We start from the raw sequence: 19,957 nt of genomic DNA, 5'->3' as shown, positions 1-19,957 counted from the left end.
GCTCCAAAAGGCACAGCTAATTGATGTAATTTGTCCGCCATGTCCCCTTTAAGTAAAAGTGGAAATATCCTGATAGAATAGTACTCCAAAATGCTGTTTCGTCAAAAGTAGCCTTTGAGTAAGCCTATTTGATAATGAATTAAAAGGCTCCTATTGTAAAAATGAACTTGTCCTGTGTTTTGCATTGTTTTTACAGAATGAGGGGTTGTCCCAACACTGAGAAGTTATGTTGGGACAGTTCGGCTGTGACAACTAAGAACCCTCCCTATTGAAACAAGCCATTCAGAATTGCAGCCTCAATCGATCTAGTTAATAACGACGCATAGAGTATGTGCATGTGAAGAGAAAAATGCATGTGTACAAAATAGCAGCTTGCTCGTAAACTTGATCTTTTCTACCTGAAGTTGAACCTAAAATATGTTTCTGACAACATTTTGAACGGTAAGTTTGATATTATTTGCTGGATCTTGAGTCATATTTGATCTGCAATACCTAGTTTGAGAGTTTGATAATTTCATTCGACTACAAGCTTGTACCAGCGTTATTATATCTTTGTATTCTTCATTCGTTTATTTTTTAAATTTGTATTTCATTTAAAACGTTTGTTTTCAATTCAGTTTGTTTCCAGAGTGGGTCTGCTCATTTTAGTTTAGTTTTTATTGTTTAATATTATTTAGTTTTAGTTCAATTGTATTAGTTTCAGTATTAGCTTCGGTTTATTTTTAATTATATGTGGGGGTTTTCAAGATTTAAGAAGTTCAGAATAGGTATTATTATGTCACTTTGACTCATTCATGTAGACATCCCAGTCTCAATAGACATTATGCACCAATGCTTCCTCATGCTTGCTGTGTTGACATATTTCTGTATATTTAAATTTAATTTTAGTTAGTTTTGTAAGTACACATTGTTTCAGTCTAGTTCTTATTTTTATTTCAGTTAACTAAAATGTTTTTTTCACACTTTTTAGTGTTTTCACATAACCTTGCCTCGTACACCATTGCTAGATGTTCTATGATCAAGGTGGCTCGCTTGTTACAGACACAGAAACAGTTCGCTGGACTGAAACACGACTGAAAAAGAGGGGTAGAGGCTGCTAGAATGTGCTAGTGTTCTTTCAGCAAAAAACGTCAAAGACATGTTTAGGGGACCTCAAATACCTATATTAACTTGTTTAAAGGGACTACAATATGGGATATTGTACATCACGTTTTTGTATTCCAATGACCCTAGTATATTAAAGTGGTTGTTGGTCCTTTATGCTGGCGGCTTACTTCAGGCTTAGTTCATACTTTTCACAAATGTATCACCTATTTGTATGCAAAACCTCTTTCTTAAAAGTAGTAACAACATTGTTTAAATAAATAAATAAATAAACATAAATGTATTGTGGTAAAAAGTAGGATAATTGTAATTGTATAAACAGTGGTGTAAAGTAACTAAGTAATTATACTCAAGTACAGCACCTAAAAATAGTAAAAATATTTTTTGTGATCACATTTCTTTTATCCCCCCCCCTTCACATGAAACAAGACAAAACGCAATACAGTAATAATAATAATAATAATAACAAGACTTCACATGACAATAACAGCAATAATAATAACAATAATGACTATAAATAGAAATAATAAAAACAGAATATAAAATTATATTGGCAGACATTACAAAAGACGTTTCTTCATTAAACCGGTTTATCAGGGGTCTCAGTGAGAAGGACCAGAAATATAATTTAAAATCAGGGATTGCTACTGTAGACCCCCATCCCGTTTTCTACGTTGAGTGGTGGTTCTTTTGATTTGCGGTCGCTTGTTGTTCCAAACCTAAGTACAATTTTGAGGTACCTGTACTTCACTTGAGTCTCGTCATTTTAGGGTTAGTTTAACTTAACTTTGTATTTTCATTCCACTAATGAAATATTGAACTTTTTACTCTACTACATTCATCTGAACCCATCAGTTACTAGACACTTTGAAGAAAAAGATTCTGCATAGAAAACATGGCAACAATTTATGAAAACAATAACATTATAAAGGGACCAAAGTTTATTTTCTGTTGCAATGTTGGCTGTCCCAACTATTCCCAAGTGAGTTTAGCTCAAAACCCTGCACCATAGCATGACAGACTGCCATGGCCTTCTCTCTACTGCTTGTCAGCATCAAGCCGTTGTAAATGGTAAATGGTGCATTTATATAGTGTTTTTTTCCTCATATTCACCCATTCAAGGTGCCAACCTGCTCACCTGGAGCAATTAGGGGTTAATGTCTTGCTCAAGGACACTTTGACACACTGGCCAGGAGGAGCGGGAATCGAACCGGGAACCTTCCGATTACTAGATGACTGCTCTACCTCCTGAGCCATTGTCGCCCCCTGTTGTCGATAGTCTTCTATGGTTGGACTCCATGAATAATTTGACGTTTGTTAAAATAGCTACATAGCTACTTCATTGTCTCTGAAATGTTTGCCAAACATCATATATAATGTGTACTTTTGATACTAAGTACATTCAATATCAATACTTCTCTACTTTTACTTAAGTCAAATTTTTTATTCAGAACTTTTACTATTTTACCTGCATATATTTTTACTTTTACTTAAGTAAAGGAAAGGTGTACTTCTTCCACCACTGCGTATGAATTTCCTTACAATTGAAATACTCAAGTAACAGAAGTAGTCTCAGTGTTTCCCACAGGATTTTGTGAGACTGTGACCCTCTAGGGGGGTCCGGTTTTTTTTTCTTCTTTTTTGTACATTTTAAAGGTGACATGCATTATAAATGTCTTTTTTCAGTGTCTAGCATTGTATTATAGTAATAGGAGTCAGTATCAATGTGTTTGTGTCTCTAAATGCCATATTGGCGGACTGCCGTCATCTAGGTCATTCATTTCCTGGTCGAAAAAATCAGGTCATTCTGATTTGACTCGCATGGTGACATCATGTGGCGAGGATGGAGCGGATAGTGATCCGATTGGCTCTGTGGTTGTAGCGCACCAAACGGGGTTTGACAGAGAGCGAGCGAGAGAGAGAGGGAGAATCAGATAGACCCTCGTGACAGAGCACACATACACACACGCGCGTCGCGCTGTCATCTCTCGGTCTGTCTCTCTCTCTTCCCCTCTCTATCTCTCTCTCTCTCTCGATTCGGGAGCATGAACTAATGCCCCGTCTAGCGCGCGGCACAGTGGAAGACTTCCTCAAACGGGAGAGGGAGAGAGAGAAAGAGAAGGGGACCTGCGTATCTGGCACGCAGCTGTGTTTACACAGTGCTCTCTTATGTCTTCTGTCTTATGTCTTCCATAGACTCACAGGAATTGTGTAAAGTTGCCCAAATAGTGCTAGGAATAGCAATGCAGGTCCCCTTTAAAGTTAAATGCATAAATTTGGTGCACTTTGAGAGCAAAATAAAGAGGCTAGATCTATGATGAACTTCATGCTCAAAACACAAAATCGAGGGGCGCTCTAGTAGCACACCATGTATCGCGCTGCGTCGCAAAGCGGCCGACCCGGGTTGGACTCCCGGACCCGGCGTCCTTTGCAGAATGTCTTCCCCCCGATCTGTCTCCCGTTCTTCCCCTCTCTCTCTCTCTCTCTCTCTCTCTCTCTCTCTACCGGACTGCCCGGTAGAACAAACAAATAATTTTTTTTTATCTACTTTTTCTCCCATTTTCTATATATTTTTTCTCCCATCCCAATTTCGTATCGTCCAATTCTACCCTCCCCTGTCTCGAACGTTGTTAGGCCATGCCTCCCAAAAGCCGGCTGCAATGTGGACTAAGCCTTACATCACGTGTCCCCTCCGGTACTCGAGGAAGCAGCAGTCGCATCTTTTCACCTGCACAGTGCGATCTCTCAACGTCGGGGGTCTGCGTTTTGGAGGACACGCCGCCCCCGTCACTTCCTGATTCTGCTGCGCAGGCGCACCAACCGACCTGTAGGAGTCGCTGTCCACAACGTCCGATCCCCACCCATCAGCTTCCCACCCCCTAATACTGCCAATTGTATTAGTATGAATGACCAGCCAAGCTAATAGCAATGCGGAGAGCTGGGCTCGAACCCAGCATCTCCTGCATTGGTGGTGAGCGCCTTGCCCACTGCACCACCTAGCCGCCCTACCAAAAACATAATAAAAAAAAAAAAACACACACAAAATCGACTAGACTAGAGCATACATTTGAGCCATCAAAGAAATGAAGCAAAAGTGGTTACCTACGTTGAACTGGTTTATTTTTTAGAAATTTTAAAAATATACTGGATTACTATTACGACTACTACCACTGCCAATACTACTGATACATCCCTATTGGCAAACTTTATATTTAAAAAAAAATATAAATCTTTTTACATTTTCTATTTTCGGTTCATTGTAAAACTGTGGCGGGACAAATTAGTCTGTGCGGGCCGCCACAGTCTAGGTAATTAATGGGAAACACTGAGTCTATCTCAAAACTGTAACTGCAGTACTAGAATAAAAGTACTTGCTTACTTTCCACCCATGTGTGTATGTGAGAGAGTGAAAGCCACACGCCCCCTGCGGACAGGTGTCCCCCAGGGCTCGGTCCTAGGACCCCTTCTCTTCTCCCTCTACACTAAATCACTGGAACGTTATCACGTCTCATGCCTTCTCGTATCATTGTTATGCCGATGATACTCAACTCTTCCTCTCCTTCCCTCCCTCAGATATCCACGTCTCTGAGCGGATCTCGGCCTGTCTGTCCAACAGCTCCGCCTGGATGACGACCAACCACCTCAAACTGAACCTAAGCAAAACAGAATTGCTTTTCATCACAGTCGAAAATGCAGCTGTGACCGCGTCCCCGACCGCCAAGAACCTTGGTGTTGTCCTCAACGACCAGTTGAACTTCTCTGCTCACATCGCAGCGACAACCAGAACCTGCAGATTCCTCCTGAGCAACGTCAGAAGGATCCGCCCCTTCCTGACAAAAGAAGCCACCCAACTCCTCGTCCAATCAACAGTCATCTCCCGCCTCGACTACTGCAACGCACTGCTTGCTGGCCTCCCGGCCACTGCCACCAAGCCTCTTCAACTCATTCAGAACGCAGCGGCCCGCCTGATCTCAAACCTACCGAAGTCTGCCCAATGTCACCGCACTTCTTAGGGACCTGCACTGGCTCCCCATTGCTGCACGAATCCGCTTCAAGGCCCTCGACCTGGCATACCGTGCGGCAAAGGGAACCGCTCCCGCCTACCTCCGGTCAATGGTCTCTAACTACACACCCAAGACCCCTACGCTCTGCATCTTCTGGCCGTCTCAGACCCACTCCTATCCGAGCTCCGGGAGGGTCAGACTCATCAAGGAGAACCTGCCTTTTCTCAGTCCTTGCCCCACAATGGTGGGATGAACTACCCACCCCAGTTAGGACAGCCGAAACCCGTCCAATCTTTCGACGTCGACTAAAGACGCAATTCTTCAACCATTATCTGAAATAAAATAATATTTTTTTTTTAAAGAAATCTAACCCTAACTAACCTTACTGTCATGCACTTGTCCTAATAACCGTAGCACTCAACACTTTGATGAACATTGTTACTCGGCTGATAGAGTTGTGCCCTTCCTGATGACTTGTCGTACAGAACTTGTAAGTCGCTTTGGATAAAAGCGTCAGCTAAATGACTAAATGTAAATGTCAATGAAAGAGAGAGAGAGACAGACAGACAGACATACATCCAGACTGACATATAAACAAATAGACTCTAGTCTGGACAGTGGAGATACAGGACTTGGTAGAAGCCTTACTTCTAAAACTGAAAGAGCATTTTTAACGTGTCTTCCCATCTCTATTATTGTTGTGTTGCCGCAGCCCCCCAGTATTAGGGCTGGGAGGTACATGTATACCGAATATGAAGGTATACCCTAATGCAGGGGTCAGCAACCTTTTTGACATGGAGTGCCTGTTTGAAATATAGTTGTAACTAGTGTGCCTCAACAATATTCCATGCACCGTAAAAAAATTCTCATAATCGGGTATTTTTAATGATTACATTATTACATCATTATTGTTATTGTTATTATTAACAATATTATTATGATGGTTGTATCAACCCTAAATCTGAGTTGGGGGGGGGAATGCAATGCAGACAAACAGCTGCATACAGTGCGACCATTTCACTCACATTTGCCTATTCATTTTTGGACACATCACACACCATCGGTGTGTGTACTGTACGTGTGCTGTCATAGCTCCACCTACAGGCCTAATGGAGAACACCAGGATGTGAATGGAGGGTGAATGCGAGGTATATTGTGTAAATAAGTTTTGATTGATCGCAAGACTACACTGTAAAAAAAATAATAATAATAAGTTACCAGAACTTAAAAATATTGAGTTCAGTTACTGTGCATTAAGGTTTTCAGTTTTCAATCCATAATAAGTTAACAGAAGAATAAGTACACAATCACATTATTTCAACCTAATAAAACTATGTTTATTGTCATTGTTTTAAGAACACAAGTTGACTTGGTAATACTCACATTTTGAGTAAAAGAAATGGCTTTTAACATGTGCAATGTTCAATGAAATAGAAAAATAAATAATAAAATGTGTTGATTAATCCCACTGGTCACAATGGTGACCGTAATAATGTTTTTGTTATAAGGCTCTGCAAATGTTACTGAATGATGTAGCAATGTATTTCCAGCTAAATTGAAATAATAAACAAATAAAGGGTCTCAATTAAATATGTGGTAGTAAAAAGAACCTGTGGGAGGATTTCAACAAGATAAATGCGACAACAGTGCAAAATATTTCACTATAATATAAAAAAAAAAAAAAAAAAAAAAAATATATATATATATATATATATATATATATATATATATATATATATATATATATATATATATATATACTGCTGCCCCCTGTGCCTATGAAAATGCCCCCGTGTGCCTATGCAGGCACGCGTGCCTAGGGTTGCCTACCCCTGCCCTAATGAATCCATGCAAAGGTATGGATCTTTGCTACTGTATACCGTCATCCACAATATATACATATCCGTAAAATAATATGCATACTGTATTTTAGTTAAAGGTGCTATAAATAACATGTTTATAGAGTAATATTTTTTTTAATAATATATCCACAGAGCTTTTTACTTACCCCCCAAAAAACTTGATTAATGAATGTATTATGTTGTTTACATATTGCAGGCATGTATCACCTCCCTACTTCCCATTTCCCCATGTGAAATGCACCTGATTGGATCAATTACATGCTGGTGCTCTAGTGTGACATCAAGGGACTCTACAGCAAAAACTTATTTTTTTTACAGCAGTATTTGAAAAAGTAAAAATACCATTTTGAATGAAATAGCACCATGACAACTGTATTACAAGATATATTATATTACAAGACATTAAATATATCCTATCACATTGTAATTTGTATTGGAAAATGAAATACCATCTAAACTAAAGAAAAACATTGTAATGTGTGTGATATTTGGGCCATATCGTCCAGCTCTAGAAGAGAGTTCTGGCAGGACACACTGAGTCATAAGGGAGCTGTGACAGCTTAGCTGACGCTCCATCGTCCCACCTGCACTGATTTGGCGTCTATTTAAAGACCTCCCCTTTCATCACACACTCTGTACGATGATGTTGTGCCAAGTGTTGCTGCTGCTGTACCTGCAAAGTAAGGTTTTCACCCACCACCACCCCAGCCTCCACCACCAACCCAGCCTCCACCACCACCCCAGCCTCCACCACCAACCCAGCCTCCTCCACCACCCCAGCCTCCACCACCAACCCAGCCTCCTCCACCACCCCAGCCTCCACCACCAACCCAGCCTCCACCACCAACCCAGCCTCCACCACCACCCCAGCCTCCACCACCACCCCAGCCTCCACCTGCTTTGGTTCTATTCTGTATTGTATGCAACTCAAATGTTGTACTCCTGTGAGGGATTCGGTCGCAGTGCTCCCTGCTGTTCAGTTTCAGTATGCTGTTATACTATATCTTCTGTCAGGGCCGGACTGGGGAAATAATTCATACCGGGAGATATAGCGCGAAATATAGCCCCAATCAGGCCACTTTTTAAGCGGGGGGTCTGGGGGTCCCCCACCCGGAAGATTTTAGTTACAAAGACTTAATTTCCTGCATTCTGGTGAATTTTAGTGCATGTGAATCACAAACTAATGAGCCAACAATTGCTTAGTACAATGTATTGTTATGAACCTCAAATAAAACTGTTGTGGCACTAGCAATGGTACTCTCTCCACCTTCAAAAAGAAAAAAGCAAGAGCACAACATATTTTTCTATTTACTATTATAATACAGTTAACCACTCTCTCCACCTATTCAAACAAGTCAAGAGCACAATACCATATTCACTTTACTGATGCACTACCCATCAACAGTTAAAATAGCCCTTTACACAAACATTAAATAACAGACCTTTCATTACAATACTATAATAACAGTAGCCACTGCCAGAATAGTGACACATGTATCACGTGTGGTGAGCACACGCATGCATGCACAACGAAGACAGAAGATTGCGTTGTCTCAATCATTTTAACTATAAAATTTGCTCAAAGTATGAGCTCACTGACTGAAATTTCCAACAAAAAGCATCAATTGTCAAATAATATTGATCACATTAACACTTTGACTGCCATGAAACGTCTTTTCACGTCATTGCTGGCCATGCTCAAGTTGCCGGGGGACGCTGTACAGCGTCCTTATATCAATATTTCAAAAATCTGCGATCGGATTAATATGTCCCCTCCGCTGGCCTGAGATCCACCAGCAGGACCCACTGAGCTCTCTGGCGGTTCAGGAGCGCCATCTGGTGGCCGATCGGCGCAATCGCCAAACAGGATGTTGAATAGAGGTTGTCATGACGACCGTAGTACTTCCGGGCGCTCGCTATAGTTCATGGGACTCTGGCTCGTCACGCTACACGGTGATCGATTGGCAATAACTCGATAAACAACATGATTTGGACGTATATACCATTATACAAGCTGGAGATGGACCGGGTAAAAATATATCCCATAATGATACGATTTCTACTCGACGATGATCGCCCAACGGCGCGCGGAGACTGGGGTTAGTTTCAGCGTGTAACGTTACCGTGTTCGATACTAACTGCTATTATCAACATTTGACCCACATTAGATGATTGGTATAACGCTGCCCACGGAATTATAAACGCCCCCTCGCCCATCCGGTCAACATCAGATGACGTGTAGTAACTTCTAGAAGTACGTCTAGTTGGAATTTTTTATATCGCGCTGATTGCCATCAAACTGTATTTCATCATCAATATAATGCATTTGGGGCTATATATCACGTTCTGGAGAAAGCTGCAGAAAGAGATGAAAACATACTTATACATTAGACCATACTTTACTATGAATATGTGAATGAAAAAGTTTAACGTTGCTACACAATGAACAATACATATAGGACTTTGAATGGGCCCTAATAATGGCAATGTAGCAATAGAATTTAAAAAGTTATAGCCCTGCAAAGAAGGGGACTTTCTCCATAGACAAATAGCGCTGGCAATCTATGGTATATCATGAATTTAACCTTAGGCAACCAAAGTGTTAACTAGACTAGATGTTTTTGAGGAAATTATAAAGGGAACAACAACTTAACCCTTGTGTCTGATCAGATTCTTATTTGTTTGATAACTTTGCAGTGATTATGTTTGTAGCCAATGTGGCAAAGGTGTGTAATCTTTGAATTATCTTGGAATTATTTTGACTCTCTCTTTCATAAATTGTTTATTCAACTTCAGCCCCAATCATAACCACCACATATTGTTTTTTGTAATGTCAGATTTAACAACTCCTTTTGGGAGTGTGCCATCTGCCATTCCATTCGCCGCCTCCACTGTCAATCAGTTGTATCGCCTGGTCCCGCCTCCACCAATCACAAGCGGCAGCACGGCTCCATTGTGTGTGTGTGTCCGCGTGAGGGAGAGAGAGTCAGTCAGATAGTTCTCCAACTCTGTCGCAGACAGTGAAATCCTGGTTGTTCCCCACCCACCTGGTTATCTAAAAACGATCGCGCTGCGCCGCCGCCACAACTAGAAACAATGGCCTGGCAAAAAAATAATAATTATAATTATAATAAAAAAAATATATAATATTATTTTTTTTATATAATATTTTTTTTTTATCTGTGCAGGCCAGGCCACCAGGAAAACTCCCGGTGCTCCCGATGGCCAGTCCGGGCCTGTCTTCTGTGTAAGTTGTTATGCTCATGCAGCAGGGAGCACTGAAGAGTATATAACCATACCACCAAGACTAACTGTATTTGTGAGGATTGGTCCGATTCCGCACGCTTCCAGGTACCAATTACCTTCGCACACCTGAAGTGAGTTTCAGATCAGCTCGGTGGAGCCCTTATATACTCTTGGGTTCTTAACGTTCTGTGTCGGGTCGTTTTTCCCCCGTCTCTCCGAACCACGTTTGTTCGACGGTAACTTCGAGGATTGTGCCACATTCATCATGCAATGTGAGTTGGTTTTCATTCATCAACCCAGCCGATTTACGTCAGAGGGAGCCCGATTAGCTTACATGACTAACCTGCTCACAGGCCGAGCAGCACAGTGGGTTACTGCTTCCTGGTCTATGAGGGCCGATTTTTGTTTCTCCTACCCAGACTTCGTGGCAGAGCTCCGAAGGGTTTTCCACCACCCAGCTCGTGGCCAGGACCCGGGAGCTCGGTTGGGCACCTTCCGGCAGGGCAGTGTCATCGACTACGTGCTGGAGTTCAGACTGGCCGCAACTGAGAGCGGGTGGAATGATCGGGCGCTTCATCTCACCTTCCTGAAGGGGCTCAACGACGCTGTAAGGGACCAGCTCGCGACCCGAGAGGAGCCCGATTCTCTCGAGGGCCTAATCAGCCTCGCCATTTGCATCGATGGCCGCCTCCGGGAGAGAAGGCGTGAGAGAGCACGACTGGGACCCCCAGACGTTCCCCAGACCCCCCGTACTCGTGACTGTTCTGCTGACCGTCCTGCCCCCTCTGCGACTGGTGGCTTTTTTCCCTCCCGAGCTGTGACCAAGGAGGAACCCATGCAGCTGGGACGCACCCGCCTTAGCCCGGCCGAACGGGAGTCCAGGCTCAGGTCCGGCCTTTGTCTCTACTGCGGCCGGGATGGACACCGTATCTCCAATTGCCCTACCCGGCCAAAAGGACCAGGCTCGCCGGGACCCCGGGAGATCCTGGTGAGCCGTTTTTCCTGTTCCCACACCCGTGCACCACCTAACCGTCTGACGAACGTCACCCTAGCCTGGGCGGACCAGCGGGCGACGGTGGGTGCACTCATTGACTCTGGTGCTGAGGGGAGTTTCCTGGACGTTGAGTTTGCCACCCAGGCCAACATTCCACTTGAGGACCTCGAGAGGCCCTTGGAGGTTTTCACGCTGGATCATCACCGCCTGGCTGACATCACTCAACGCACCTGTCCTGTCCTCCTCACCATTGCTGGTAACCACGTTGAGAGACTCCAGTTCTTTATTACCAGATCCCCTCTTGTCCCAGTAGTCCTGGGTCGGCCCTGGCTTGCGCTGCATGAGCCCCACATCGCCTGGTCCTCCGGCACCATCAGGGGGTGGAGCTCCTATGTCATGCCCAGTGTCTTCAGGCGGCGGCCAGTCTGACCGTCCCTGAGAAGGCCGACTCTCTGTCCCGGGTTAAACCTGTCTCTCTCAGTCCCCTGATGCCTCCTGCTCCAGATCCGCCTCCTCCCGAGATGGTGGACGGACACCCCCAGTGGAAGGTCCGTCAGCTCATGGACGTCCGACGGCGGGGACGGGGGTTCCAGTACCTGGTAAACTGGGAGGGATACGGTCCGGAGGAACGGAGCTGGGTCTCCCGCCAGCTCATCATGGACCCCGCCCTGATCACCGACTTCCATCGGTCCCATCCGGGGAAGCCGAGGCCGGGCAGGTCGCCGGGTGGCTCCCGTGGAGGGGGGGGGTACTGTGAGGATTGGTCGGATTCCGCATGCTTCCAGGTACCAATTACCTTTGTGCACCTGAAGTGAGTTTCAGATCAGCTCGGTGGAGCCCTTATATACTCTTGGGTTCTTAACGTTCGGTGTCGGGTCGTTTTGGGCTTACCACTAGCTGCTGCTTGCTTTCCTCCCGTGTTGTACCTTGTCTGTTTTTCTCCAGGACGTCTATGGAAGTCGCCGCTGTTGCTTCTCTCTGCCATCCGTTGGATCTGTGCCTCGTTGCCCGCTTTGCGCAATTGCGCCTTGGTGAGTTTTGGAAACGTATTTTTTGGATGCTCTGTTTTTTCTCGCATTTTTCTGGACTCGGGACCTATCTGTTTTTTGTGTGTTTACTAAACACTGAAGAATTGTCGCTTGTGTTTGTACTGGACTCAGCTAAGGAAGACTGGACTGCCTTGTATCCCATTCGCTTGTTTGTTTACATTCTCTCTCTCTCTGTTCCTTCCCGAGTGGATCTTCAAGTAGCTGCAGAGCCGCAGAGTCAGAGGCGCAACGCCACAGTGCCGTCTCTGCTCTGAGACGAGCTGCAGAGCCGCAGACTACTCTGCCCAGGAACATTCTCCCCTTGTGCTTTTTGTTGTTTTCGCTCATTTCTGTTTTGTAAATAAATACGCCCTGGTTTTTGGCTAACTCTGAACTACCTGTCTGTGCCGTGCTGTTGGGGTTGTTAACAAACCATAACAGTATTGCCATTGCCATTTAGTTTGCATTATAATAAATGGTTAAATTAATGACATGAGTGATTCCTGACAGAAATGTGTATATTATCAGCAGTCAAATGTTGGCTAAGCAATTTAGAGCAGTGGTTCTCAACCTTTTTCATGTCAAGGACCCCCACATTGATATACATTAGGCAAATACCTCCATTTTACAAGATCCTGTCTCAGGGACCCCCATCTAACAAAATTGTTGTTGTTATGATTATGTCCAGAATTCCACAGCTGTAGCTGAGATACAGTGGAGAAAGTGACATATATCAGATAGTGACTCTTTTAAAGTACATTATCTCATTAACTAACTTATAGTGAATTAAATAGTGAAATTAAACTATTCCCTGTTTTTCTGGGGACCTCCTGAAATCTCCTCAAAGACCCCCGGACCCCACATTGAGAACCACTGATTTAGAGCAATATAGGCTGAGCAATTTAGGATAAATAATTTTACAACAGGAAATTTACGAGTAATGTAAGAAAGACATATTTGTTGGACTGTTACTTTTAGAGATGTTACTGTATATAACTTGGGGTTGATTCTGAAATGTTTATTTAGCTGCCCCTCTATTATATTTGTTATGCTTTTTTATTTATATACGTATGGGTGATGATTTCTAAACATAACCCTGTTCAAAAAGTGTCTGGTCAACCTACATTTGAGAATCTTTGATACCTGTAACAGCATTAATCCATGGGCCCCACACCAGCTATTGGTACCACCTGTGGCAAAATATTTGGGTTTCAAGATTTCAAGAGTTTTCTTTCATAGGTAACTAGGTTGACCTGACACCTGTTTTGAAATCATCACCTTCCAGGTCAATAAAAAAACTTGAATTTAGGCCCTTTGAGATTGAATCAGACCATGTTGCTATGTTATGGAGTAATCGAATCACAGATCACACACACACATCTGGAAAATATTCTGCACAAAGTATGGGCTATAGTAGTATCATCCCGAAATCTAAAGGCTATACATAGGCAGCATTGTCATCAGGAGATCATTGCTAAGATAAACGTTTTCGGAAATAAACGTGAACTAGACCACGCATAGAAAACAAGCATAAAGAGAAAAAGACGTATAGAATGTTGTTAATGTGTATCAGAAGAACTGTGAGACGACTACAAGTCCCATCAATCCCTGCGTCATCATGTCAATATGGCTTCTGTCTGTCGGACAAAGGCAAATCAGTCTCACTCCGAAATGAGATCAAATTAAGAAAAGGAGAAGCGTTAGGGGAGAAAAACGAGCGGTGCATGTTTGTCTTTGGATTACAAGGGACCAAATCAATCCGTTTATTAAATGCTGTGGCGGGCGTCGGTGACAGACGCGAACATCAAGGTAAGACTTGCAGCAGAAGCTATAGAACTTGCTGAGCGCCGAGCAGCAGCAGCAGCAGCTAGCAGCAGTAGCTTCCCGCAGGCTCGCCCTCCATGCCATGATACTTGGCACTGCTGCCACACAGACCACCAGGCACCGAGGCTAATGTGAGCTAGCAGAACCGTAGTCTTCTTTCCGCAGGTGTAGTAGTAGGGCTACATGGCACAGCAACAACAAAGTTGCCTAGTTAGTTAGTTAGTGTCCGAAAGGTCTTGGTCAGTAAGTAACGCTGATCTGTGCACACTTCAGCCACCACAACATCTGCCTGCAACATCTGTCCGCTGTTGTCCAACCGAGACTAGTCCACCGAGTCCTACTATAGCAGTATTAGGAGAATGCTTTATATACTAGCTGGCTAACGTTAAGTTTCAGCAAGTTGGTGATGGGATTGCTGGCTTTTAACGCGCGCCTTGCATCGATATTAGCAAGATGTTAGCAGCATTGATTATAGTAGCCTGGCTGTCTTGTTAATTGCGAGAAACAATCGGAAATTATTGTCTGCTTAATTGCTCTGCGCCCATAATATCGCTACTGTTACACGCTCTCTGCACAGGTCTTTATAAGTTATAACTTTATAACGCGAGACTTGTGTGTTTCCATCATCAGGTTTTCACGCGCGCCCTTCTTCTCCCTAGTGTTTCTGCTGAGCCCAGATCTACAGAGAGGGGATTGACCAGAGTGGTAGTCAGCATTATTCTACTGCCACTCTCCCACGACTTGTCCAGCAGTGCCTAGGAGGGCAGGCTCTGCACCACAGAGGATCACAACACTACACTACAGTACAGGAACATGCTTTCACATCTATTCTCGTGTTAGTAGGCAAATAGTCTCACAAGGAACAATGCTCATACGAACCAATATTGAGGATGGCTTGATTTAAAGTTGTTGTTGTTCATGATGGAGAGTGTCTACTTGATCATCATGCCCAGCATCACCTGGATGGCCCTGCATGTCAGCCTCCCGATACCCCGACAGCATCTTGGCTGGTGATGAAGGGTGCTCTGCTGTACTACTGACAGACTTGGCAGTCAGCAGCACCTGTCTTTATTTTGGATCGCCCACTCCATGTGGTCAAAAAGTGGTTTGTCAGTGCATTCTCGAGGACAGCGAATGTTGCTGAGGTGATGCAGGTGTTGAGTGAGTGATTTGAAAGCGGGAGGCCTTGTGTCTGTGTGAGGGTATGAGAGTAGTACCATGGCAGTGCCCTGCAGCCTCTGAACGCTATCACTGTTTCTATAGTTTTATGTTGTCCTAACAGCAGTTGCTCTGCACTATGTTGTGAATGAGGTAGGTAGGCAGCGGCTACATGTAGACCTTGTGCATCATGTTTTGGCTGGTATTGTGATTTGGTGTGTGTTGGGCTGTATGTGTTTGGTCCCGTCTAGTGTTTTTACAGCCACAGGCCATTGTTGATATTAAGAGAGAACTGAGAGCTGGCGTGAAGTTGCTAGGGGCCTATATATTATGTCAATACATTTCTACAACACTTATCAAAATACACAGGATCGGATGCTGAATGATACGTCCTTGGTCCAATAAAGGTCATAAGTGCTAATATATGTTTCTGTTCCAGTAAGAAAAAAGAATACACGCATATACATTATCTAACATACCTAGAAAACTAGGATTTGGCTTATTTGGCATCATGCCTCTTCAGCCCAAATAATACCCCCGTTGTCTGAGATAAGGTCTGGGAAGAAATGACTTAGAAATATATTGACTATCCCCCAAAGGCTTGATAGAGGAAGAGTTGTGATACAGTTATTAGGTTAGGGCTTACATCCCCCTCGATGGCTGTATGATAACGGCTATGGAATTATATCTGGAATGTGACCTCCGTTAACTACATAATTATACACCAGGACTGGCTTCAGCTGAAGAATGTGTGTGGAACCAGTGTCACGAGTTGTTAATGTACCCTCTTTGTTCACAGGGTAGGACACAGGCACCGTCTTTGGTGGACTGTTAATTGAACACACTGTGTTGCACATAAAAGAGCAATGAGTGCCTTTTCTGTCTCCTCTGTTATGCCTTTTGTCTTAGTGTGTTAACTTGTGTTTTCATACCGCGGGTTGCATAGCTGTGTGTGTGTGTGTGTGTGTGTGTGCGTGTGTGTGCTTCTACTGTCTCGTCTGTACGTTCTGTCCCAGAGAGCAGATCTGTGATACCCTATACACTATGACTCATCCTCGCCTGCTTCAAAGGGAAAAAATATGGGGCTTGGCTGCCTAAGATGGAAATTTTTCTTGGCATTTTCCCAAGTCACTCTCCCTCTCAAACACCCCCCCAGCCCTCCATCCCCCTCTCTTTTTCCTCTATATATCTCTCCATATGTGTTGACATACAGATTGACTGCTGCTCACTTTGATTTTCTATTTCTATCTTTTCCCTTCCCTGTATCAAAAAGGCTAAGCCTACATCCATATGCCTTATGGATTCATTCCTCTCTCTGACTCTCTCTCTGTCTCTCTCACTCCTTTTCTCTCTCTGTCTCTCTCTCTCTCACTCTCTCTCTCGCGCCCTCTGTCTCTCTTTGTAAAAAGACTTCTTATAGCTGTCAGAGTAATCCATTTCATATCTGGACAGCAGCTGGTGAGCCGAGGTTGTTCTGTGCAGCAAGCCTCTTATGTAGAGATGGGTCGTTGTCTGTGAATAGTGAATTGTGCTGTAGACAGTAAGCCGTCATATTATGGACTATGATAGTAATTGTGTTCTCTTCATGTCATTTTCTGTGTGTCTTGTGATGTGCATTAGATTTGGATCAGGGCCAAGCCATGATTATGTATCATTGAGGCTGATGGCTGACTCTTTTCTCCTCTGTGTAGGATGTCCTGTAGATGTACAGTAACATGCTGACTGTTCTCTGCTCTTCTCTCTGTGTGTAGGATGTCCTGTAGACGTACAGTAACATGCTGACTGTTCTCTGCTCTTCTCTCTGTGTGTAGGATGTCCTGTAGACGTACAGTAACATGCTGACTGTTCTCTGCTCTTCTCTCTGTGTGTAGGATGTCCTGTAGATGTACAGTAACATGCTGACTGTTCTCTGCTCTTCTCTGTGTACGATGTCCTGTAGACGTACAGTAACATGCTGACTGTTCTCTGCTCTTCTCTCTGTGTGTAGGATGTCCTGTAGATGTACAGTAACATGCTGACTGTTCTCTGCTCTTCTCTGTGTACGATGTCCTGTAGACGTACAGTAACATGCTGACTGTTCTCTGCTCTTCTCTGTGCAGGATGTCCCAGCAGTGCGAGGAGCCTCGTTTCACCATCGAGCAGATCGACCTGCTGCAGCGTCTGCGGAGGACGGGGATGACCCAGCCGGAGATCCTCCAGGCCCTGGACACGCTCGCCCGCCTCGACAGGCAGCACGGCCACAAATTCGGCCACCGGCCTTCCCACCCGTCCTCCTCTAATGCCAACACCACCTCCTTCTCCTCCACCAGTAACGTCACTGCCTCTTCCTCCATGACCTCAACGTCTACTCAGACCAGTTTCCCAGGAAATGGACTCTCGCCGTCACACAGCAACAACTATGAAACCTCCCCGCCTCTACCGACGACAGGCCCCACTCCCGTGCCCATGGCGGCAGTGGCTCAGAATGGTCTGGTTGCCATGACAAATGGGAAGCTGTCACCTCCACGGTTTCCCGTTAGCGTCAGTGCGGTTAGCGGCAGCGTGTCATCGCAAGGCTACGGGTTCGAGACCAGCGAAGAAGACATGGACGTCGATGACAAAGTGGAGGAGCTCATGAGGTGAGGACAGACCAGGGTCACTTTATACTGAGGGACAGAGCTACTTGCACATAATGTCCTGCACAGGTGAGGTCCTTTGAGGTCGGGCATAATGCGTGCCGGGTGTTCTGTTCACTAAAGGGACTCATGGGCGTGGGTACGCAGTCGCAGTATGTATCTCCTTCGGTTCTAGGCAAAGTGCACTCCTCTCAGCTCTCATTCATACATAGGCCTTTGAGGGCGGATCACACAAAAAGCAGGAGGAGCATGGTTCATTACATATAACCCACGGAGTTCGCTAAAGCTCACACAATTCGCGGTGTCCAGTTTTGCCTGAAACTTCTCTACTTAGCAGAAGCGAAGTTACCACGTTTTTTTTTTTTTTTTTTTAACTTTGACCATTCCGCTGGTTCTTTTTTGCGTTTATCGCTTTTTCTCTGGTCAAGTGTGACCGACAGAAACAGGTTGAATGGGGGTCAGGCCACGTGAGCGGATCGGCGCGGCCGAGAAATCCGCTCTTCGCTCTTTAAAGCTTGGTCCGCTCCGCTAATCGCTCATGTTGACCCCGCCCCCAAGTCGCTCTCCGCTCGCTCCCCACTCACCTTGAATCGAGCGCTCCCCGCTCCCCGCGCCAGATCGCTCGGCAGTTTTTCTTTTTCTTTTTTGGAGCATGGTGTAAATGAGCTCAAACTACAACAGTCTACACCCCCTGGGCCCCTTAACAATTGTTTGTATTGAGCCGCATTGTAATTGTAGCCATTCTGCAATGTTAAATAACGTTGTTTATCCATTCACTAGTTCTATTAAGCGATGATAGGCTAGCCGAGCCACAATGCTATGGTCGCTGCCATTAACGTTAGCATGTAAGCTAACGTCAACAACAATGGCGTCGATACTTTTTTTAACAGGAGTGAGTGTGGGCGTATCTATGGTGGGCGTCTCTACAGTGACGAAGCCTGAACCCTTCTCATTGGTTGAAAATGGCCGTCATGTTTGTACATCGCCATCTGTTGCTTTGGCATTGTACTGCATGTATATATTACATCAACAGTGTTAAACCACTGTGAGCGGCCTGGAGTGGATTGGAGCGGAGGAGAACTCTCGCTCCGGACGTCGCGCCGACTCATTTTAAAACCCACTCCTCGCTCACGTCAAAACAGCCCGCTCCGCGCCCCGCGCCGCTCACGCTCCGATCCGCTCACATGGCCTGATGGGGGTACAGATGGGGGGAAGACACTCTGAGAAAGTTACGGCTTTGTCCGAGAATCGAACTTGCTACCCCAGATCCGTGACGAGCACGGTTGTCCCCGACGCCGAAATAGCGTCCGAGGTACGCGGTGAGCTACTGGAGCTCCCCAATTACCACAGCTTTTAATGTGTTGCTCTCTTTGACAACTGATGCTGGATGTTTACTGTCATATTTCCATGTAATGTATGTTGTAATGGTGAGGGTAGACTATTTTTATACTTATTAGGCTATACTTCTATTATAGTGGGCTGTATGTTTGTTTCAGTTGAATGAAGAAAGACGGGCTTCCTTATTATAATATTAGATATTTGGCGATGTTTACGTTAATATTCATTAACTCAATCAGCGCCAGGGGTCGGGCGCCAGGGGGCGCTAGAACGCCATCGCTTCAATCAATGGGGAGACTGCGACATTTGCGAGTGCTTAAAATATATCTTATATTATAGCTATGGGTCTAATACACCCGTCGATTGTCAGTGAGTTGCTTCCAGTCAACATGCACAAAACAGATTGTTTTTTCATCCGTACATTTCCGTTTTATACCGTTTTGAATATGAATATAGTTTGGGTGCTTCTGAGTAATTCCAGGAAAAGATGCGATAATAGCGTTTTAGTGGAATACATTTTTCGCCCGATTATCGAATCTTCCTGAAATCAACGCTAGATTATTATCCTTCCTTGTGCATACATGAAATGGCCCTCGTAGCGGGGCGCTCGCCCCCCCCCCCCCACCACAGCCAACGGTAAACAGCCACACACAGCACACACAGACAGCTTTGATCGCGGTAGAAAGAAATATCAGATCAACGCAAGATTGGATATATAGAGTCCTTACCTGGTCTCTGATGTAATGCAAAAAAAAGAATCCAATTATCTGATCGCCATTCCAAA

General features: G+C 44.6%; 1 protein-coding gene across 1 annotated transcript in view; it reads left to right on the top strand.

Annotated features, from left to right (window-relative positions):
• Positions 1–13,893: 13,893 nt before the first annotated feature.
• Positions 13,894–19,957, top strand: part of LOC311246886 (homeobox-containing protein 1-like) — a gene marked incomplete at its 3' end in the record, with an annotated part of 40,294 nt that continues 34,230 nt past the window's right edge. Inside the window, exons 1-2 of the mRNA XM_084337127.1 lie at positions 13,894–14,047; positions 17,320–17,838. Coding sequence (XP_084193253.1) covers positions 17,321–17,838 — 518 coding nt within the window. The 5' untranslated portion in view covers positions 13,894–14,047; position 17,320. The remainder of the gene's footprint in view (positions 14,048–17,319; positions 17,839–19,957) is intronic.

The sequence above is a fragment of the Notolepis coatsorum genome (genome assembly GCF_963971535.1).
Source record: "Notolepis coatsorum genome assembly, chromosome: 20".
Classification (NCBI taxonomy): Eukaryota; Metazoa; Chordata; class Actinopteri; order Aulopiformes; family Paralepididae; genus Notolepis; species Notolepis coatsorum.
This window is presented reverse-complemented; position numbering and strand designations above follow the sequence as displayed.